This window comes from Zophobas morio, unplaced genomic scaffold (assembly GCF_036711695.1).
Source record: "Zophobas morio isolate AGI-343-1 ecotype UQ-CSIRO unplaced genomic scaffold, CSIRO_AGI_Zmor_V1 ptg000008l, whole genome shotgun sequence".
Classification (NCBI taxonomy): Eukaryota; Metazoa; Arthropoda; class Insecta; order Coleoptera; family Tenebrionidae; genus Zophobas; species Zophobas morio.
The window spans coordinates 13,390,093-13,413,355 of record NW_026972113.1 but is presented as its reverse complement, the minus strand read 5'-3'; the positions used below and the strand labels follow the sequence as shown (position 1 = coordinate 13,413,355).

Genomic DNA, 23,263 nt, shown 5'->3' with positions numbered 1-23,263 from the left:
TTTTAATTCTAAAATTTTTGGATTATTATTATTATTTCCAATATTTCGATTTTACGTTTCGTTTTTCCGATTTTGCACTTTTTCGATTTTTAAGTTGCTCCATTTTTAATCTTTCGAATCATCAATTTTTTAAATTCTTGATTTACAATTTTTAGATTTTTCTAACATTTCTTTTTATACTTCTTCGTTTTTTCATTTTTGATTTTACAATTTTGCATTTTTTCCATTTTTTTTATGCGAAGTCGAAAAATCGAAAAAATGACAAAACGATAAATTGCAAAATTCAAAGACTAAGAAAATCCATCATTGAATGGAGAAATTGGAAAACCTAAAAATTATGCAATCGAAAAATTGTAACATTGAAAGATCGAAAAATTGAAAAATTAAATATATCCAGAAATTCAAAAATTAAAAATCGCAAAATTGAAAAACCGAATGAAAGACTTTTAAAAATAATAATAATAACAATAATAAATAATTGAAACATGGAAAAATTGAAAAATGGTAAAATTGAAAAAAGTGAAAAAAATTTTAAATTATAAAATATTACATATTTGAATTGAAAACTAGAAAAATTGCAAATCAAAATTGAAATAACGAAAAATTGAAAAATTAAGAAACTGAAAAATATAAAATGAAAAATGAAAAAGGCTGAAGTTGAAAAATCGAAAAAAAAAACAACGAATAAATGAAAAAATTGGAAAACTCAAAAATTATAAAATCGAAAAATTAATAGCGTCAAAATTGTAAAGTCAAAAAATTCAAACATTGGAAGGTCGAAAAATTGAAAAATTAAATATCCAGAAATTCAAAAATTAAAAATCGTAAAATTGAAAAGTCTAAAGTTGAAAAACCGAAAAATTGAAAAATGAATTTTCAATTTTCAATTTTTCAGTTTCCCAATTTTTTATTTTTCATTTTCCCTATCTTTTAATTTTCATTTTCTTGATTTTATATCACAGTTTTTCGTTTTTTCATTTCCTTTATTTTTTTCAATTATTTTTCCCATTTTATAATTTTTCGTTTAATCGATTTTCCAAATTTTCAATCTCGATTTTTCAATTCCTCGATTTTCCAGTGTTTAAATTTTTTAATTCTCAAATTTTTGGACTTTGCTATTATTTCCAATATTTCGATTTTACGTTTCGTTTTTCCGGTTTTGCACTTTTTCGATTTTTAAGTTGCTCCATTTTTAATCTTTCGATTCATCAATTTTTTAAATTCTTGATTTCCAATTTTTAGTTTTTTCTAACATATCTTTTTATTCTTCTTCGTTTTTTCATTTTTGATTTTACAATTTTGCAATTTTTCCATTTTTTTTAATGCAAAAAGTTGAAAAATCGAAAAAATGACAAAACTATAAATTGCAAAATTCAAAGACTAAGAAAATCAATCAATGAATGAAAAAATTGGAAAAACCAAAAATTATGAAATCGAAAAATTGTAACATTGAAAGATCGAAAAATTGAAAAATTAAATATATCCAGAAATTCAAAAATTAAAAATCGCAAAATTGAAAAACCGAATGAAAGACTTTTAAAAATAATAATAACAATAATAAATAATTGAAACATGGAAAAATTGAAAAATGGTAAAATTGAAAAAAGTGAAAAAATTTTTAAATTATAAAATATTACATATTTGAATTAAAAACTAGAAAAATTGCAAATCAAAGTTGAAATAACGAAAAATTGAAAAATTAAGAAACTGAAAAATATAAAATGAAAAATGAAAAAGCCTGAAGTTGAAAATCGAAAAAAAACAACGAATAAATGGAAAAATTGGAAAACCCAAATTTTTCAGTTTTTCGCTATTACAGTTTTTCATTTTTCGATTTTTCAGTTTCCCAATTTTTTATTTTTCGTTTCCCTAGTTTTTCAATTTCTCGACTTTCAAATTTTTCAATTTTTCGATGTTAATTTGGGATTTTTCGATTTTTCGGTTTATCAGTTGTTAATCTTTCGATTTTTCAATTTTTCCTTTCGTCAATTTTTCAAGTTCTTGTTTTTTATTTTTCATTTTCCCGATTTTTTTAATTTCCATTTTCTCGATTTTATATCACAATTTTTCGTTATTTCATTCCCTTTATTTTTTCAATATTTCTTGCCATTTTATAGTTTTCCAAATTTTCAATCTATGATTTTTCAATCCCTCGATTTTAGTTTTTAAATTTTTCCAGTTTTCAATATTTTTGTTTCATAATTTTTTGTTTTTCAACTTTCATTTTCTCAAGTTTTCAATTTGCAATTTTTCAGTTTCCCAATTTTTTATTTTTCATTTTCCCGATTTTTTAATTTTTATTTTCTTGATTTTATATCACAGTTTTTCGTTTTTTCATTTCCTTTATTTTTTTCAATGATTTTTTCCATTTTATAATTTTTCGTTTAATCAATTTTCCAAATTTTCAATCTCGATTTTTCAATTCCTCGATTTTCCATTTTTTAAATTCTTGATTTCCAATTTTTAGATTTTTCAAACATTTCTTTTTATACTTCTTCGTTTTTTCATTTTTGATTTTACAATTTTGCAAAATCGAAAAAATGATAAAACGATAAATTGGAAAATTCAAAGACTAAGAAAATCAATCAATGAATGGAAAAATTGAAAAACCCAAAAATTATTAAATCGAAAAATTGTAACATTGAAAAATCGAAAAACTGAAAAATTAAATAAATCCAGAAATTCAAAAATTAAAAATCGCAAAATTGAAAAACCGAATGAAAGAGTTTTAAAAATAATAATAATAACAATAATAAATAATTGAAACATGGAAAAATTGAAAAAAGTGAAAAAATTATAAAATATTACATATTTGAATTGAAAACTAGAAAAATTGCAAATCAAAGTTTAAAATAACGAAAAATTGAAAATTTAAGAAACTGAAAAATATAAAATGAAAAATTAAAAAGCCTGAAGTTGAAAATTCGACAAAAAATAACGAATAAATGGGAAAATTGGAAAACCCAAACATTATAAAACCGAAAAATTAATAGCGTCAAAATTGTAAAGTCGAAAAATTCAAACATTGGAAGATCGAAAAATTGAAAAATTAAATGTCCAGAAATTCAAAAATTAAAAATCGTAAAATTGAAAGTGAAAATTTTTTAAAATTATAATTGTTATTAGATACATATTTGAAATGAAAACTCGGAAAATTGCAAATCAAAGTTGAAATAACGAAAAATTGAAAAATTAAGAAACTGGAAAATATAAAACGGAAAAAACGAAAAATTGAAAAGTTTGAAGTTGAAAAACCGAAAAATTGAAGAATGAAGAAAATAAAAACCGAAACGAGAAACTGTTAATCGAAAAATTGAAAAATTAAAAACTCATGAAATCGCAAAATCTAAAAATTTAAACATCCAAAAGTTGGAAAATCGAAAAACTGGAAAATTTAACAATGAAAACTTGGGGAGTTTTATGTCGCAAATTGAAGAAACAAAAAAAAATGAAAAAATGAAAAATTGACAAAACGATAAATTGCAAAATTCAAAGACTAAGAAAATCAATCAATGAATGGAAAAATTGGAAAACCCAAAAATTATGAAATCGAAAAATTGTAACATTGAAAAATCGAAAAACTGAAAAATTAAATAAATCCAGAAATTCAATAATTAAAAATTGCAAAATTGAAAAACCGAATGAAAGAGTTTTAAAAATAATAATAAAAACATAACAATAATAAATAATTGAAACATGGAAAAATTGAAAAAAGTGAAAAAATTATAAAATATTACATATTTGAATTGAAAACTAGAAAAATTGCAAATCAAAGTTGAAATAACGAAAAATCGAAAAATTAAGAAACTGAAAAATATAAAATGAAAAATCCTGAAGTTGAAAATTCGAAAAAAAAAAACAACGAATAAATGGAAAAATTGGAAAACCCAAAAATTATAAAACTGAAAAATTAATAGCGTCAAAATTTTCCGATTTTGCACTTTTTCGATTTTTAAGTTGCTCCATTTTTAATTTTTCGATTCATCAATTTTTTAAATTCTTGATTCCCAATTTTTAGATTTTTCAAACATTTCTTTTTATACTTCTTCGTTTTTTCATTTTTGATTTTACAATTTTGCAATTTTTCCATTTTTTTTTTAATGCGAAAAGTTGAAAAATCGGAAAAATGACAAAACGATAAAATGGAAAAATTGGAAAACCCAAAAATTATGAAATCGAAAAATTGTAACATTGAAAAATCGGAAAACTGAAAAATTAAATAAATCCAGAAATTCAAAAATTAAAAATCGCAAAATTGAAAAACCGAATGAAATAGTTTTAAAAATAATAATAATAATAACATAACAATAATAAATAATTGAAACATGGAAAAATTGAAAAAAGTGAAAAAATTATAAAATATTACATATTTGAATTGAAAACTTGAAAAATTGCAAATCAAAGTTGAAATAACGAAAAATTGAAAAATTAAGAAACTGAAAAATATAAAATGAAAAATTAAAAAGCCTGAAGTTGAAAATTCGAAAAAAAACAACGCCTAAATGGGAAAATTGGAAAACCCAAACATTATAAAACCGAAAAATTAATGGCGTCAAAATTGTAAAGTAGAAAAATTCAAACATTGGAAGATCGAAAAATTGAAAAATTAAATGTCCAGAAATTCAAAAATTAAAAATCGTAAAATTGAAAAACCGAATGAAAAAATCCAATAATTGAAAAATGGAATTATTGAAAAACGGTAAAATTGAAAAAGTGAATTTTTTTTTAAATTATAATTATTATTAGATACAAAGTTGAAATAATGAAAAATTGAAAAATCAAGAAACTGAAAAATATAAAACGGAAAAAACGAAAAATTGAAAAGTCTGAAGTTGAAAAATTGAAAAATGAAGAAAATAAAAACCGAAACGAGAAACTGTTAATCGAAAGATTGAAAAATTAAAAACTCATGAAATTGCAAAATCTAAAAATTGAAACATCCAAAAGTTGGAAAATCGAAAAACTGGAAAATTTAACAATGATTGAAGAAACAAAAAAAAAATGAAAAATTGAAAAAATTAAAAATTATAAGATCGGAATATTGAAAAATCGAAAAATTGTAAAAATAAAGCAAATAAAAAAATGAAAAATTGAAAAGTGGAGTAAATGAGAATGTTTTAAAATCCGAAAATTGAAAATTCTAAAATCGTATAATTGGAAAATGAAAAATTGCAAATCAAAAATTGACGAAAGGAAAAATGGAAAAATTATGAAACTGAAAAATCTAAAAGTTTGAAAAAAATTAATAAAATACGAAAAATTGCAACGCAAAATTTGGAGAACTGAAAAATTAAAGGATCGAAAAATTTAAAATTCCAGAAATTCTAAATGGACAAATTGCAAAATCTAAAAATTCACAAATTCAAAAGTTGGAAAGCTGAACAACTGGCGAAAAAAAACAAATGAATGTTAGGATTAAGTGTTCTTGTTTTTTCGTTTGTTTGTTTTTCTTTTTAATATTTGTCTATTTATAAGTAATTTTAGGTATAAATCAATGTAAAGATATATTAACCGTTAATAAACATTATAGAGGTTATCAAAAAACAAAAGTCTCAAAACATTTTCTACTTTTTCAAAGAAGCGAGATTTGTAGATATGTATTTGGTCATGTAGATCTTGTGTTTATCTATATTGTAGTTCAATTAAAAACTGGATTTATTTCAGGGTTTCTGACCGAAGATGTTAAAATCGAAGATGAGGACAATATAGTTCCAGAGTCGGTTTCACAGGTATGCCAACTTTTACGCACAACACCATGTGGAAACTGTTCGCCTGACAGTCCAGACAGAGTGTTGTAGCGTCAAAATTAGTCAATGCACGACAACTAAATTTAAATTTAGTCGGGCGAATAGCTTCCACTTGGTAATTCCAATCTAGAATTCAAAACTTTGTAGACCCTCGACTACAACCTCGACCCAAAACTATTCGTCCGTAAACACCGCCCCGCCAACCGCCACTGGCTAAAAATCGCCGAATTCCCATCCCGAGACCAAGCCGAGCAGCGAATTCACGCCGACGGCTGCTGGAAACGCACCTCCTTAAAAAAGACCCTCGACGGCGACAAAGTCGTTTTTCGGTGCACTAAAGCCAAATACCGCAAAAAAGAGTGTCCGGCGGCCGTCTATCTCTTGTACCACGTGTCCAGCTCCAACGTCTCCATGTACTCCACCGAGTGCGAGCACGACAACCACGACACGGGTCAACGCGGCCTGAGCGACGAAACCAAAGCCATAGTGAAAAAGTTGTTTGACGAGGGGGTCCAAAAACCCAACGGGATCATCTACGCCATGCGAAAAAGAAACTTTATGGCACCGCCCAAGGCGAAACTCGTGCCGTTTCTAAAGCAGCTGCGCAAAAAAGTGCAGTAACTCTAGTGTTATAAATGACTTTAAGCTGTCGTGCATTGACTTGTTTTGGGGTTTGAGTTTTGTCGTCAAAGAATGTAATTTTAGCAAACAAAGGCGCGGAGGATGATGGCGAAAATTCGGGCCGAGAATAGGAAATTGAGGGCGCAGCTGAAGCAAAGGCGCCTGAAACGTAAATGCAGAAATTTTAAGCGTGCCAAAAATTTAGCGATTGGCCACAGAGGAGACAAAGAGGTGGTTTTTCGTACTCGTGGAAAAAAGTTTCAACATTTTTTCTAGGTTCATGTTGGACGAGGGGTTTTTCTCCCGATACCGATGTACGATACTATAGTCAGTCAGTCTAAGTCTGGTCAACAATTTGTTCGGAGTGTCTCTGCCGCCATATTTGGGTATGAAACTTTAGCCAAGTGTTCTGTTACCGGAAAGTTCTGTAATAGAACTAAAACGATAAAACCTCAGCTGGACCCCACAAAGCTGCGAGCTGTTAAAGGTGAGTAGTCTGACGAAATTTAGACGTGGTCATAGTAAAAGTGTTGCAGACATCTATAGACACTACTTGGAATCCAAAGGGATGCCACAGAACGACGTAGAATACGAACTGGAAAAAACCCACATGTACATAGCGCGAAAAATTGCAGACGTGTGTAAACAACAAAAGAAAACAGAAGAAAGCGACAAAACTTAGTCTTATGTACATTAATAAATTTTTACTCCCAACAGTCAGATTTATTGAAAAACCAAAATTTCATTCTAGTTGTTTTAAATTTAAACCAGATCTAACACGCTTTGCTTTGTAGATCTGCCCAGATTTTCCAAGACGCGCCGGGGCAGACGCTGCATGATATTCAAAGAGCACCTGTTTTACCAGAACCAGAGGGTCCCCACCCGGATTTTCTGGGTGTGCGCTTTCTACTACAAAAGCAAGTGTAGGGCGCGCTGCGTCACTGACCTGAACGGGAGGATCAACCGGACCAGCCTCCTCCACAACCATCCACCACCCACCGACAACTTCCACAAGTTCATCACCGAAAAGAAAGAGTCCCCCATCTTCTGTTAACCCAACAAATGTAAACTTCGTTACAATTTCAATAAACTATTTATTCAAACTACTGTAATACTCTTCTTCAAGGTCGTACAAATCCGCGGCCATGTCGTCCCTCAAAGACATCAGTTTTTGGTCACATTCAGCCTGCTTTGTCCTACAAATAATAATAATTGACTCAAACGCGGTTTCATTCTAGTTAAATTACCTGAAGAGCTTCGAGTTTTGCGTGATCGCTTCATTCACAGACGGGAAATCGTTCAAAATCAGGTACTGTTTGATGTCTGAGACTAGTTTCATTAAAGACTCCCCAGCTCGCACTATATTAGCCGCTCGAACGTGCATTTCGTAGGTGTCTTGCTCGCACTGGGTCATCCGAGACAGCTGTGTGTCGTGTTCACCTTTAGCGAGCTTAACAATCTCTAAAACGGGCTTTTCAAAAAAAAGGGGGCTCCAATTTGACATTACCTTCAAAGTTCTCCAACATGCTCTTAACATCGTCCTTCAGGCGCGTCCGGTAGGACTTGAGGAGCGCTTCTTTGCTTTGGGGCAAGGCTCTAGCTCCAGACATCGTGTACAACAAAAATATTTACCTTCTGCAAAAAGTGTGGTTATGTTTTGCCTCTATCACAGTAGCCCTCTGGTGGCCACAATTGTAACTACACTCAGGTTTCTTCTAACAAAATAAACTATTTTTGAATTGTAGAACTAGAAGCTCGTTTAGTTTTCTGCAATGGTGCTTTTTTCCAATTTAATTTGTTGCTAATTTTCGATTTTTGTTGTCGAACTGTCAAATAGTTGCTGTGACGTCACGAAAACAAAACGCGCTAAAAATTTTCAATCCAAGGTGTGAAAAAGTGGGTTGGTGGTGGCGAATATTACTCCTGTGATTCACACAACACGTTGTTGGGGGCGGGTCGCTACCTTGGTGGCGGCGGCGGTGCAATTTCAATCAGTGATGGCCCCCGTTAATTTCTGATTTTTATTTATCCAGATACCACCGCCGGCCCGTCGACCAATCAGATTGGACGCTCGTGACGTCACGAAAACATGCAGGCGGTAAAAATGTTCACATTAGATTTGTGAAAATTCCGTGGAAATTTGCTTTAAACTGAGAAAAAGTGGGTTAGTGGGTGGTAAACGGTGCTTCTTTAGCCAACAGAACATGTTTTTGGGGGCGGGGGCGGTACTTTAGTGGCGGCGGGTAATGGTTTTAGGTGGTGGCGGTGGCGGCAGCTTCGAGGTCCAAGGTAAGTCCATTAGTGGTAATTTTAGTTAAAAAGGACGTTTTTGTGTGCATAATGTGTTAATTTACGTAAATTTGGGTATTTGTGGTGTCTGAAGGGTGTTGGGGGACAGGGTCGTATTTGCGATTTTGGAAGCCCGGCAGTGTCGGATTGGGGACACGGGGGTCCATGGCGATATAGGCGTTTTAAAAAAATGATGTTATTTTGAAAAATTATAAAAGTAGACTCTGAGATTTTCGTTTTGTGATAACTGTTAACCTCCATAAAGTGGCGTAATTAACGTCACCGCAACCCCTGCGTTTTTAAATATGAAATATATTTAAAGCAGATAACTAACGGGAAAAATGTATACATTCTCAATTTCTTAGTATATGCTTAACTTCGAATGTTTATGTTTGTACTTCGACCGAATTCGACTACCAGCATAAACATCAGCGATTGGTTAATTTTGTGCCTTCAACGTAGAGGAAAGGACTGATTGATTAATTCATACTCTTCTTTAATCATTTGGAGTCATAAAACCATAAACGTTCGAAATAGATATTCTTAAACAGAATAAATTTGATAAAATAAACCGAAACAAAACAAAAAACAAGACTTATAAATAAACGAAATTTACATATAGATCAATAAATTAGAAAATACATGTCGAAAATAATATTGCGAAAAAATATATATCCTGAGGTACCTATATATTGTTTCGCAATATTATTTTTCAAAAAATTACGCACCAACTCAATGACATATGATTAAATTCGCAATCCTAAATTCGAGCAAAATCATAAAAAAAATTCTTTCGTCAATTTGACGTTCACTTACAAAAACATTGATTTAGACAGATTTAGAAAATTTACCCACTTTCGTCAAATTCATTCTAAACAATTTTAAAGTTTTTTTTGTGTTATAAAATGAGAGTCCAATCGATTTCTGATACCCAATACAAAGTAGTGAAATTTCGAAAAAAAAAAATGGGTGGAAACTAATAGAATCTAGGATTTAAAAAAAGTAAAAAAAGCGCTAATCGTAAGTTTTTTGTTATACTATTTGCTACTGGAACTGTAAAAATTGCTATATTTCAGTAGGCGATTTTGAAAGAACGACAGAAATTTTCGATGAAACCAAGTGGAAAATGTCAAAAGTGTAAGAATCAGTCATATCTTATAAAATGCTAGCCCCGCCCACCCGCCCTCTATTCTCTTGGCAGATATGTCATTTGCCAAATACAGTCTTATCTTATCAAGTAGTAGCCCCGCCCACCCGCCCTCTATTTTCTTGGAGAGTATGTCATTTGCCGAAATCAGTTTTATCTTAGCAAGTAGCTCCACCCATCCTCAGTCTTCTCATTCCAAGAACTAATTTTATTTCTGCTCGTATAAGATCATTCATTTTATTCAAATCGAATAAAATTAATCACCGAAATGAAGGCAGGGTGGGTGGGCGGATTTAATTATATTCTCCCATGTAGTGGTAGTGAAAATAATAGAATCTAGGATGTGAAAAAAGTAAAAAAGCGCCAATCGTAAATGTTTTGTTATAGTATTTGCTACCAGAACTGTAAAAATTGCTATAATTCAGTTGGCGATTTTGAAAGAACGACAGAAATTTTCAATGAAACGAAGTCGAAAATGACTTCTGGATGTTGAAATCTACCAGAAAGTGTCTAGCTAATTTTCAACAATAGTTGAAAAATGATCGAAAATGTCAAAAGTGTCAAAATTAGTCATATCTTATTAAATGCTAGCCCCGCCCACCCGCCCTGTATTCTCTTGGCAGATATGTCATTTGCCAAAAACAGTCTTATCTTATCAAGTACTAGCTCCGCCCATCCCCAGTCTTCTCATCCTAAGAACTAATTTTATTTCTGTTCAATATAAGGTCACTCCTTTTATTCAGACCGAATAAAATTAATCAGTGAAATGAAGGCAGGGTGGGTGGGCGGGGCTAATTATGTTCTTCTATGAAGTGGGAGTGGAAACTAATAGAATCTAGGATGTGAAAAAAATAAAAAAAACGCTAATTGTAGGTTTTTTGTTATACTATTTGCTACTGGAACTGTAGAAATTGCTACATTTCAATGGTCGATTTTGGAAGAACGACAGAAATTTTTGAAGAAGCATTGTCGGAAATGTCAAAAGTGTAAGAATCAGTCATATTTTATAAAATGGTAGCCCCCCCCACCCGCCCTCTATTTTCTTGGCAGATATGTCATTTGCCAAATACAGTCTTATCTTATCAAGTAGTAGCCCCGCCCACCCGCCCTCTATTTTCTTGGAGAGTATGTCATTTGCCAAAATCAGTTTTATCTTAGCAAGTAGCTCCACCCATCCTCAGTCTTCTCATTCTAAGAACTAATTTTATTTCTGCTCGTATAGAATCATTCATTTTATTCAAATCGAATAAAATTAATCACCGAAATGAAGGCAGGGTGGGTGGGCGGGGCTAACTATGTTCTCCTATGGAGTGGTAGTGGAAATTAATAGAATCTAGGATGTGAAAAAAATAAAAAAAAGGGCACCAATCGTAAATTTTTTGTTATTTAATTTGCTACTGGAACTGTAAAAACTGCTATATTTCAGTTGGCGATTTTCGACGAACGGTAGAAATTTTAGACGAAACGAAATCGAAAATGACTTCTAGATGTCGAAATCTACCAGCAAGTGTCTAGATAATTTTCATAAGTAGTTGAAAAATTGTCGAAAATGTCAAGTGTCAAAATCAGTCATATCTTATATAATGCTAGCCCCGCCCACCCGCCCTCTATTCTCTTGGCAGATATGTCATTTGCCAAAAACAGTCTTATCAAGTGCTAGCCCCGCCCATCTCCAGTCTTCTCATCCTAAGAACTAATTTTATTTCTGCTCAGTATAAGATCACTCCTTTTATTCAGACCGAATAAAATTAATCATTGAAATAAAGGCAGGGTGGGTGGGCGGGGCTAATTATGTTTTCTCTGGAGTGGGAGTGGAAACTAATAGAATCTAGGATGTAAAAAAAAATAAAAACAACCGCTAATCGTAGATTTTTTGTTATACTATTTGCTACTGGAACTGTTGAAATTGCTACATTTCAATTGTCGATTTTGGAAGAACGACAGAAATTTTCGAAGAAGCATAGTCGAAAATGACTTTTTCCAGTTATCGTCAAGAAAAACCAGAAAAATTGTTAGTTAACACCAGTGTCGTATTGAGGACATGAGGATCCACCGGGAAATTTACAGAATGGGGCCTTGTGGTATTGTATACAGAGGTTGTTTGGGTACTATTAATACTATTATTATTTTCAGTTTTGCTGGCGACAAAATGATGTTTTCGGAATTTTGATGACAGTATCAAGAAAAACAAAGCTAGTAAAAAAAAATTGTGGAAGGTTATTTTGACAGAACTTCCCTCGACTTTGAAATATGGTTCGAGAAATTCCTCGTCTTCCGTTTTGTGATAACTGTTGATCTCTACAAAGTGGCGTAATTAACATCATCGCAACCCCTACGTCTTTAAATATGAAATATATTTAAAGATGATAACTAACGGGAAAAAATGTAAACATTCTCAATTTTTTAGTATGTGCTTAACTTCGACTGTTTATGCAAACAAACACCAGCGATTAAAAGAAAATGAAATTTGGTTGATTTTTTGTCCCCAACGAAGACGAAAGGGTTGATCGATTAATTTGATTGATTCATTCTCAATTTTTTCTTCAAAAACACTCATAAATTTGAGGGCAGGGTGGGTGGGCGGGGCTAATTATTATCTCCTATTGAGTGGTAGTGGAAATTAATAAAATCTAGGATATGAAAAAAGTTTAAAAAAAGTTAATTGTAAATTTTTTGTCATACTACTTGCTACTGGAACTGTAAGAATTGCTATATTTCAATTGGTGATTTTCGAAAAACGGTAGAAATTTTAGACGAAACGAAGTCGAAAATTTTAGTTAAAAGGGACGTTTTTGTGGGTATAATGTGATCAATTCAGGTCAATTTCCTTATTTGTTGTGTCTAGATGGTGATAGAAAACAGGACCGCACTAGCTGTATTATGTGGTCGTTGCTTACTCAATTTGAAGTATTCAGTTGTTGGATAATTGTTTATGTGGTCATCGTCGTTACATAATCTCACTTTTTCAGTTCGAGAGTGAATGATTAAATTTATTAATATTAATTAAATGTAAATATAGAAACTTTTTACAAAATACGCATTATTTGTGTTATTGTGTGTGGTGTGTGAGCGGAAAATATATACAGAATATCATTATCCCTCCGAATTTTTTTATATAATACCAGCAAAATTTTCATTTTCGGCGCCTCAACCGTATCCAGTTCCCGTATTACAATTTCAATAAAGCAATATTTGCTCAAATCTCGCATTAATCTCCTGCTCCACGAACATGAGGAAGTGTAAGATATACATAATTAAATTTTCTTGAATCGAAAACTCGTAGCCTGCAGCAATTCGTAACCGAGATAATGATTTGGCTCAGTTCCGACTAGTGTAAAGCAGTTATCTCTCTATTGTTGGTGTCCTTAAGTTTTCGGACGAAAGAAAACACTATTATCCTCGAAACTGCGCAAGGCTTAGGACTGTATTTATAAATAGGACTTAGGAGTCGAATCGGGCTCTGCCCTAATGGCCGTCATTGTAACGAATGTGGCGAACTTGTAATGCCCGCAGAGATTTTATAGGTGGCCTAGGAAAACGGACGCAATTAGCTAATCTGCATTTATTTTGTCGCACTGTGTTCACAGACTTTTTTTGTGTTGATTTGGGGTGGGATCCATGCGGGTTGCTGATTGGAAACAAAAATCGGCTATAGCAGCAAATTATGAAACCAAGACGAGTTCAAGTCGATTCAGGTCGAAAATCCCCTTTTTGTGAGCGTGTTTTAAATTTGAATGGACACTTTTCAATGGTTGTCGCCCTTTAAAATCCCCCATGACGCGAAAAAATCACTTTTCTTACATTAACCCGCATTAGCTTCAATCCCATTGTTAGTTTCGACTCGAGTGATAAAAACCTAATTGGCTCCGTTTAAAATTGACGGAACCCGATTTAATTACGCTCAGTCCGGACTTGTAATGTCTTTATCAGGGAGGGTGGAAATTTTGAATCCGCTTTTGTCCACGTTCCCTATTCTGTTTCGTGTGTGCTAATTGCGAAATATCAAAGATAACGAAAAAGCGCAAAAATAATCGGATTTTTTCGCACTCCCCTGTTTTCGATCGACGAATTCCTCGTTTCCGATTTAAAACGAAATTATAACGGCACTGCACCGCCTTATTTTACTTTTAAATTGACGCATTAAGCAAATGATTTCCTTTTAAAGGTGCTTTATCTCGCAGAATACGCGAAATGCTGACACGGAGACCTTTTTTTGCGAAAATATCAACAGCGGCGATTAACTATTTAGCGCGAACGTCGACGAATATGGAATATAAATGAAAAATTAAGTGCGTAGACGCACTATTTTTCAACCGCTGAGAGGCCATAAATTTTCAATGAGATGGAAAAATGTTTTTCTTTGGAGTGGTCGCATTCAGGTGTGATAGGTTGGGGCGCTATTGTGGCCAGAATTGACAGGTGGTTAATATTTAGTGGGTCCCTGCGGGGCCAAAGCCAGAGAAATAACCACCTAATTCCACCCATAAATGTCAATTCTGGTCATTATTAAACTAAATAACCTAATAAACTTCCGATTGTTGCACACAGTCGTTAAAAACGAAACGAAAAGTCTTTGTGTGTTCAAATTAGTATCTCTTTGTGGAAGCGCGCGTTTGATGTTCTGTGATATGATAAAATGAAAACACTGCATTTGCATCCCCGCCAGATACGAGAGAAAAATAAATCCGACTTTCAACGTATTGATTGAAAGCCGTTCCAATAATTTTAAAAGCACGAAATGTGGCAACATTTTTTTGAGTTAACCCACTCCCATCCGTATGGTTGCTTGCGTGAAACAAACTCCATTTATCTCGCCAAAGTTTTATTGGAGACGGCCAGATATTGAAATTCGCTCCTTTGGGACCGCGCTGCAAGCAAACGTAGCGAAAAAATAAACCTTTCTTTACAATTGAAATTTATTTGGTTTCGGGATGGACGCAAGAAAACTATTTCCGTTTATTCCGCCTTGAAGGCTATCACTTTTGCAAAGTAATCGACGCTTAAGTGGGTTTCTAGATGTGAAAACTTAGCTGGAGGTGACATCCATTATTGATAAAAAGCATACAGACACGTTTAAAAATTCATTCCACTTTGCTTCCGCCCGGTCTGTTTCAGAGGGAGTGTAAGGTTTTATATTACGCCATAAATAAAGAGGGATGCATATGCGATATTTCCGAAACGAGGTTATTCGATGTGGAGCTAAAAACAGTGGCGTTCGCGATGTCGTGTTGACATTAACATACCCATTCAGTGGCGTAACAATCAAACTGCGGGCCTGTGTTCTACAACACTGTGGGGCCCCTAATGAACAGCGAAATAAAGATGTTTCAAAATACGAGTATAATGAGTAAAGTATGAGTAGATTGCAATTAGGGATTACGTTTTATTAAAATCATTCTACCTGAAACACTCAATTAAAAAATAAAATACAATAATCACCTGAATATATATAATTAAAATATACACAATTATACATATTAGAAACTAGCCGATCCGACAAACGTTGTTTTGGCATTTCTGGTGAATATTTTGCTAGTTAAATAAAAAATTAAATTAAAATAAATACATATAAATATAATTAAACTAGCTTTTCGCCCGCGGCTTCGCTCGCGTAGACGATTCGTTGTGTTGGGGAGCATTATTATCAACCTTCAAGTAAAAAATGTGTTTGAAGGACATTAATACAATTTCCAGTAAAAATAGACATAAAAATGTTTACTCACAAAAACTTTGTCACCCCCTTTCATCTTCTAAGGGGGAAATCTCGAAACAATCTGAAATACGTGTTTCATTATTTGTGTTGAAGAGTATTAATACCTAGTCCCCCGTAAAAATGTAAATTTACAGTAGAAATATTTTTCCCATACAAATTTCGCCACCACTTTTCACCCCCTTAGAGGTTGAATCTCGGAAAATAATTAAATACGTGCTTCATTATTTGTACTGAAGACCATTCATACCAAGTTTCACGTAGAAATTTAAATTTACAAATATTCTTCCCATACAATCTTAGCCAGCACTTTTCACCCCCTTGATGGTTGAATTTCGCAAAATGCTTAAATACGTGTTTCATTATTTGTGTTGCAGACAATTAATGCCAAGTTTCACGTAAAAATTTAAATTTACAATAGAAATATTCCCACACAAATCTAGCCATCATATTTCACCCCCTTAGGGGTTGAATCTGGAAAAATGCTTAAATACGTGTTTTATTATTAGTGCAGAAGAGCATTCATACCAAGTTTTAAGTAAACATCACCATAAACATATTTTTCTCATACAAACTTAGCCACACCTTTTTTTACCCCCTTAGGGGTTTAATCTCAGAAAATGTTTAAATATGTGTTTCATTATTTGTGTCGAAGAGCATTAATTTAATATCAAGTTTCACGCAAAAATTTAAATTTACAGTAGAAATACTTTTCCTATACAAACTTAACCAGTACTTTTCACCCCCTTAGGGGTTGAATTTCGGAAAATGCTTAATTACGTGTTCCACTATGCATTAATACTAAATTCCATGTCAAAAATTTACAATAGAAATAATTTTCCGATATAAAGTTAGCCACCACTTTTCACCCCCTTAGGGGTTGAATCTCGGAAAATGTTCAAATACGTGTTTCATTACTTGTGTTGAAGAGCATTATTACCAAGTTTCACGTAAAAATGTAAATATACGTACAATAGAAACATTTTCCCATACAAACTTAGCCTCCACATTTCACCCCCTTAGGGGTTGAATTTTAGAAAATGCTTAAACACCGGTTTCATTATTTATGTTGAAGAACATTAATACCAAGCTTCACGTAAAAATTTCAATTTATAGTAGAAATATTGTTCCTATACAAACTTAGACACCACTTTTCACCCTCTTTGGGGTCGAATCTCCGAAAATGCTTAAATACGTGTTTCGATTTTTGTGTTGAAGAGCATTAATACCAAGTTTTAAATAAACATCACCTCAAAATTTACAATAGAAATATTTTTCGGATACAAAATTAGCCACCACTTTTCACCCCCTTAGGGGTTGAATCTCGGAAAATGCTTAAATAGTGTTTCATTATTTGTGTTTAACAGCACTAATACCAAGTTTCACGTGAAAATTTAATTTTACAATGGAAACATTTTTTCCGCACAAAGTTAGCCAGTACTTTTCACACCCTTAGGGGTTGAATCCCGGAAAATGCTTAAATACGTGTTTCGTTATTTGTGTTGGAGACAATTAGTGCCAAGTTTCACGTAAAATTTTAAATTTACAATAGAAATATTCGCACACAAATCTAGCCACCATATTTCACCCTCTTAGGGGTTGAACTTTAGAAAATGCTTAAAGACGGGTTTCATTATTTGTGTTGAAGAACATTAATAGCAAGTTTCACGTAAAAATTTCAGTTTATAGTAGAAATATTGTTCCTATACTAACTTATCCGCCCAAACTTAGACACCACTTTTCACCCCCTTAAGGGTCGAATCTCCGAAAATGCTTAAATACGTATTTCCTTATTTGTATTGAAGAGAATTAAAATGTACCAGGTTTCACGTAACGATCTAAATTTACAGTAGATATATTGGTCCTATACAAATATTATCACCCCTTTTCAACCCCCTTAGGGGATGAATTTCGAGAAATCCCTTCTTAAACGATGTCTCCAGTATAAAATGAACATTCTCTCCAAATTTCAACTTTCTATAATTAGCGGTTTGGGCTGGGCGTTGATATGTCAGTCGGGACATTGCCTTTTATACAGGGTGTTATTGAAAGGTACGTACAACAAAATGGACAGTTCTTCGCGAAGTCTAAGAAGTCGGAAAAACTTATTTTGTGTTATCAAAGTTATAAGGGGAAAATTAACCCTTATCCAACCTTTTTAGACACTACTGAAGGATAAATAGGTACAATTAATTTATTTTAGTAAATCCTAGCAACTGTAACAATAAAACTTTTGTCAAAACTAAATGTTGCTATAGAAACGAAAGATGATCCTTTTATCAGAGGCGTACAACGAATTTGGACATAAATTTTAACAATTTTTGTCTCTAAAAGGAGAACACTTTTACCTGAACTTTTTTTAACTTTTAGCACCCATACTTCGAGACCAATTGCCGATTTTATTTTGTACGTAACTTTCAATAACAGGCTGTATATAAAGATTAAATTATAAAAATTTATCGTACGACAATGATTATATTCAATAGCAATCTTGCAACGCTATTGCGCATCTGTGGATGAAAGCAAAGATACTCATATCGTTATTAAAATGGGGGTTGGTGGTAGAAGGGTCAAAATTTAGAGTTATATGTATTTTTAATGCCAAATCTTAAAAAAATTAAAATAAAAAATGTTGTCTAAAAAATAAAATAAAAACTTGGTGGGCCACCTTTATCACTTAGGGGTATAAAAAATAATTTACTAGACCTACCGAATATACACAAAAAATTTCATAAAAATCGGTCAAGGTGTTTCGGAGGAGTTTGGTTACAAACAATATGACACCAGAATTTTATATTAGATTATTTTAGAACAAATTTCATTAACATATAAAAGGTTATACTGAGTCGACCTTAAAAGATAGACATATGCTGTCGAGGACTTTTTTTTAGAACTTTTAGCAAGGAACAATTCCATCATACAGGATTTTTATGTAACTTTAACCGTTTAAGCAGTGCAAGCAACGGAAGCTGTCGAAGGAGGAATAATTTTCCTGTTTTTCCGATATTTTTCATTGCTGCTCCGCTTCTATTAATGTTATATAGCCTATAACCTTCCTCGACAAATGGACTATCCAACACAAAAATATTTTTTTAATTCGCACTAGTAGTTTCTGAGATTAGCGCGTTCAACCAAACAAACTATTCAACTTTATAATATAAGTAAGTATAGAAGTATAGATAAAAATGCCCATTTTTTTTTTTAATCTCAAAATTGTTTTCTTCTTGCCTTCCAATGGGCACAAGTTGATACAAAATTTTACACATCTAAGCTTCTACCAATTTGATTTCCAATTGAGAGATTCAGTGAAAATAATCTGCATAGGCCCATTGTGTTTCTTAAAAAATTTTTAGTCATTTTTAATTTCCAAAAAGATCTTTCCGGTGAAGCCACCGAAAAAGGTATTGTAAGAAAAGTGAAACATGCTGTGATAATTTCAGTGAAACTAGTGCAGGTAGGTCATTCTGTAATAATTTCCCAGTCCAGTTTTTTTTCTACTTAAAAAATTAGTTGTAACATACATCAGATATATTTTATTATTCCAAAAGAGCACCACTAGTACAAAATTAAAATAGTTTTGAAAATACGAAAGTATTCATAAAACTCAACTGAAACTGAATTTTTTTTTACGTCTTGTTGCAGCATGAAGTTTCACTGTAGATCTGAGGACAAAATTTAAGTATTTTGTTGTCTTGCATCATAAATTAGTCATACTTTTGTCGGATAAAGATTGGTAATTTACTACATGGGGTGTTAGATTTGCCACAGTGGGATTGCGACACTGCGACAGGTTTATTAGAAACAGATGCTGATGCATTTTCGACCGCCGGTGCCGGTCGCTAAAACCCGAGTAAATAACAATGAACCATCGATCCTGGGATTACCGCACATTTTCGAATTTTTTATTTCAGGATGTAATTCGGGCAATAAAAAAAAAATCTAATAAAAAAAAATGTTCGTGTGACCGGACCGGGCCCCTTGAAGCAGCGGGCCCGTGTTCCGGCGAACACATGGAACACCGGTAGTTACGCCACTGTAACCCATTTTCGTGTTAAGACGTTGCAAGAAAACACCTAACGTCAAATTATAATTTCCACCCGAACAAGTAAAAACTAGAGTTTTTCCTGCCGCCTTCACGCAACTTGTTAGCCGCGATATTTTATCGACAACCAAGCCATCGCAACATGAAAGTATAAAATATTTACTCAATCAACTAAAAGAAAAAACGTAATATCCGACATTCTCGTTTTTGTGTTTGCTCTAAATCGATTTCCCTCCAACATTACCGTACGTAAATGCAACGTGACATTTATTTCCTGGATAGCTTGGACCGGAAACTGGATTAACGTTAACTGTAGCGCTTAACTCCTTGTTTTCCATCAACCGGTGCGCTCAAATTATTATCCAACATCTATGGAATTGCTTTTTCGACAATGGCTTCGTTTGATTCGATTCCGAACGGGTATTGTTTTTTAAAGCGGGTTTCATTTAAAAACGAAAAACGCCCGGATTAATTCGGAATTTTATTGATACGCCGAATCCATTAGAGAATTATGATGGTGGAGTTTTTTTCATAATTACGTCAGCCTCCTCCAGATCTGGTCACTATTTTAGTGTCGTGACCGCTCCCATTACCCCAGAAATCAGTTACCCGCGTAAACATCCATCAATTTCCCCATGCCCATCCATTAAAACCCAATTAAGACCCACGGAAAGCCCCCGCCGGCGCTACCGTGCAATTTATAGATTTAATCTGCTCTTCGATAATTATCAAAATTCAAACAACTGTTAATGGTGCTCTGCGGCTCCGCTATCATGCCACTCGCGAATTGTCCCATTGGGTCATAAATGCGAGATTTATGAGTGGTTTGTTGTAAAAACGGGCGCTCGAAGGGTCGAAGGACAGTTTTTGTGTAAAGGGTTCGACATTGCCGCAGCGTGTCTGTAGAAATTTGTAGATTAACTTCTTGACAAAGGAACGTAATTATTGGAAGAGGGTAGATCGGTTTAATTAAGGTGTCTGGCGTGTGTTGGCGTGTATGTAAAGAGGAGAGCGGTGGGAATTGTGCGCAGAAGGCGGCGGTTTGGCTTTTCAAGGTGGCGGCGGGATTAAAAAAGGATAAGGTTTCGGGGGAATCGAATTACGAAGGTCGTTAATGACCCGGGGGAATACGGGGGAGTGTGTGCGATTGGATAGAAGTTTGCGTATTGTCGATTAAGATAAAGATTTCTTCATCAAGATGCCGGGGTTGGTTTTTTAGAAACGTTTTAATAACAATTTTTTTTTAGATTTTAGGACGCGTCCGCAAGAGCTTACCACTTGAAGCTTTTAAAGTGCAACTCTAAAATGTGCAAAAGTAGGTCCGCCAGCTGTTTTTATTTTCTACATACTTTAAGAATATAATACAAACGCAGATTAACATTTATCTGATCATTCTCATCAAAATTACCGAGTAAATGCTATTAAAGATGTGCAAACTAGTGTTTTTAAACTTGTGTCTAGGTTTTTGGAAAAAATGTGTGTCAAAAAGTGGTACAATTTAATTTAGCAACTATGGAATCAATTACTCTGAAACTTTGCACCCATTCATACCTTCTAAAAACATGATGACGTCACCTCAAAATTTGTTATTGAACACTATATCAATACTTTTTACAGTCATTTGTACAGGATGTTCCAAAAAAATAATTAATGAAGTGATTCGTTTTATTAATTAAATAAAAGACCTAAGTTTCACGAAACTCTAGATATACAATGCTGTTGTAATTAGCATTGAATGGTGTGTGTCAAAATTGATATTTATCCCCGTCGAAAAGTTGATGACGTCACCGCAATATTTTACACGGTGCTATAATACTTATGTAATTATTCATCCATATTTTAAAAATCTGTTTAAATAACTACAGAGCTTTTTTTGCATAGAAAAAAACAAAAATACATATTGTGTTACGGTTAAAAAATGCAGTATAATAAGTAATTTTTTTTAGTCCCAAAAATTTTACAATTCATAGACACGTCAAAGAAGAATAGAAGATTTTTAAATTAAGAAACCTAAGTCAGGTCAATTGAAGTCAGGTCAATTCAAGTCAGTTCAGCTCAAGTCAGGTTAGTTCAAGTCAGCTCATGTCAAGTCAGGTCATGTCAGGTTTTTTCTCATGCAGATTCTGTTTGGCAATATTTTGATAGGAAAACTTAATTGGTTCCAAAAATTTTGGGAAATTAGGTAAACTTTTGCTGATTTAACTGACAAAATTAACAGATCCATTCATTAATTTTTCAAAAATCCTGTATAATAGAGTTGGAAATTAAATCCGCAGAGATGATGTTTTTTTTTAACATATTTAATGATTTTTTTTTATTAGAACCAATCAAAACACGGTAAAAGCATTTATCAGACAACGAAAAAAAAATTCACACCGTCTCCAAATATTAATTAAAGAAATTAAAAATTACTGGACCAGTATTATTACAATGCATATTTCAATATGGTCCAAAATAGCCAAAATTAGGGGAAAAGTGCCTAAAATGATCCCCTCAGGTCAAATGATCCCCATCAATTGTAAGAAAATTTGTGGCTCCATCTACCAAACATAACTGTCATTTGATTAAGCGCTCTGTAATTAGTACCTTCTGAAAGTTTGATGGCGTTCTGTGTATTCTGCACAGTTTTGTGCCAAAATATGTAAAATAAGCACCTCTGATCTAAGGTAAGATATACTTTAAAAGTCCATTACTTCCATTTGAAAGGTCTTATAGCGGTGGTAGTTGTTTTGACAGAATTAGATACATTTCAGTCATAGGTTAGTTATGATCTTTTTACCGCATGTAAAAATTGAAGGTTAGTTTACAATTTTTGAATGCGGATATGCTACCTAAGGCGAAATGATCCCTTTTTCTTGAGGCAAAATGATCCCGGATCATTGGGCGGGGCTAGTACCTGCTAAGATAAGACTGATTTTTGCAAATCATATACCCTCTAAGAAAAGAGAGGGTGGGTGGGCGGGGCTAGTACCTGCTAAGATAAGACTGATTTTTGCAGATAACATATCCTCTAACCCCGCCCACCTACTCTTTATTTTCTTTGAGGGAATACCATTTGCCAATATCAGTTTTATCTTAGCAAGTACTAACCCCACCCACCCGCCCCTTATTTTCTTAGAATGTATGTTATTTGCCAATATCAGCCTTATCTTGCCAAGCACTAGCTCGGCCCATCCGCCCTTTATCTTGTTAGAGGGCTAGTACCTAATAAGATAAGACTGACTTTCGCAAATGACATATCCTCCAAGAAAAGAGAGGGTGGGTGGGCGGGGCTACTACCTGCTAAGATAATACTGATTTTTGCAGATGACATATCCTCTAACCCCGCCCACCCACCCTTTAGTTTCTTCGAGGGAATACCATTTGCCAATACCAGTTTTATCTTAGCAGTTACTAGCCCCACCCACCTACTATCTGCTAAAATAAAACTGATTTGCGCAAATGAAATACCCTCTAAGAGAGGAGAGGGAGGGTGGGTGGAGCTAGTACCTCTTAAGACGGGGAAATTTAAATAATTTAAAAGAATTTTAGGGATTTTCGTGTTCTATTTTTGGGAAATTCTCAGTCTTAAGAGGTACTAATCCCAGTCACCCGGCGTCACTTTTCTTAAAGGGTATCTCATTTGCCAAAATCAGTTTTATATTAGCAAGTATTAGTCCCACCCACCCACCCTCTATTTTCTTAGAGGGTATATCATTTGCCAAATT

The 23,263-nt window shown here is 33.2% G+C and overlaps 3 protein-coding genes across 4 annotated transcripts in view; 2 read left to right on the top strand and 1 right to left on the bottom strand.

The window, feature by feature from the left end:
* Positions 1-7,471, top strand: part of LOC135125418 (modifier of mdg4-like) — a 43,115-nt gene extending 35,644 nt beyond the window's left edge. The window contains exons 4-5 of one of the 2 annotated variants that reach the window (XM_064050990.1): positions 5,665-5,729; positions 5,895-6,368. In XM_064050990.1, coding sequence (XP_063907060.1) covers positions 5,665-5,729; positions 5,895-6,368 — 539 coding nt within the window. Of the gene's footprint in view, positions 1-5,664; positions 5,730-5,894; positions 6,369-7,162 lie in introns of those variants that run through there. The other variant, XM_064051028.1, reaches the window with a different exon arrangement.
* Positions 6,471-7,082, top strand: LOC135125422 (uncharacterized). Its single transcript, XM_064051037.1, has 3 exons — positions 6,471-6,599; positions 6,645-6,855; positions 6,905-7,082. Exons 1-3 carry the CDS (start codon positions 6,471-6,473, stop codon positions 7,048-7,050), a joined length of 486 nt encoding a protein of 161 aa, XP_063907107.1. The 3' UTR covers positions 7,051-7,082.
* LOC135125423 (mediator of RNA polymerase II transcription subunit 22) lies at positions 7,443-8,173 on the bottom strand. The gene is made up of 3 exons (XM_064051038.1): positions 7,876-8,173; positions 7,616-7,829; positions 7,443-7,564 (listed from the first exon to the last, which is right to left on the bottom strand). The coding sequence occupies exons 1-3, from the start codon at positions 7,976-7,978 to the stop codon at positions 7,459-7,461; spliced, it is 423 nt and encodes a 140-aa protein (XP_063907108.1). The 5' UTR covers positions 7,979-8,173; the 3' UTR covers positions 7,443-7,458.
* Positions 8,174-23,263: the final 15,090 nt, after the last annotated feature.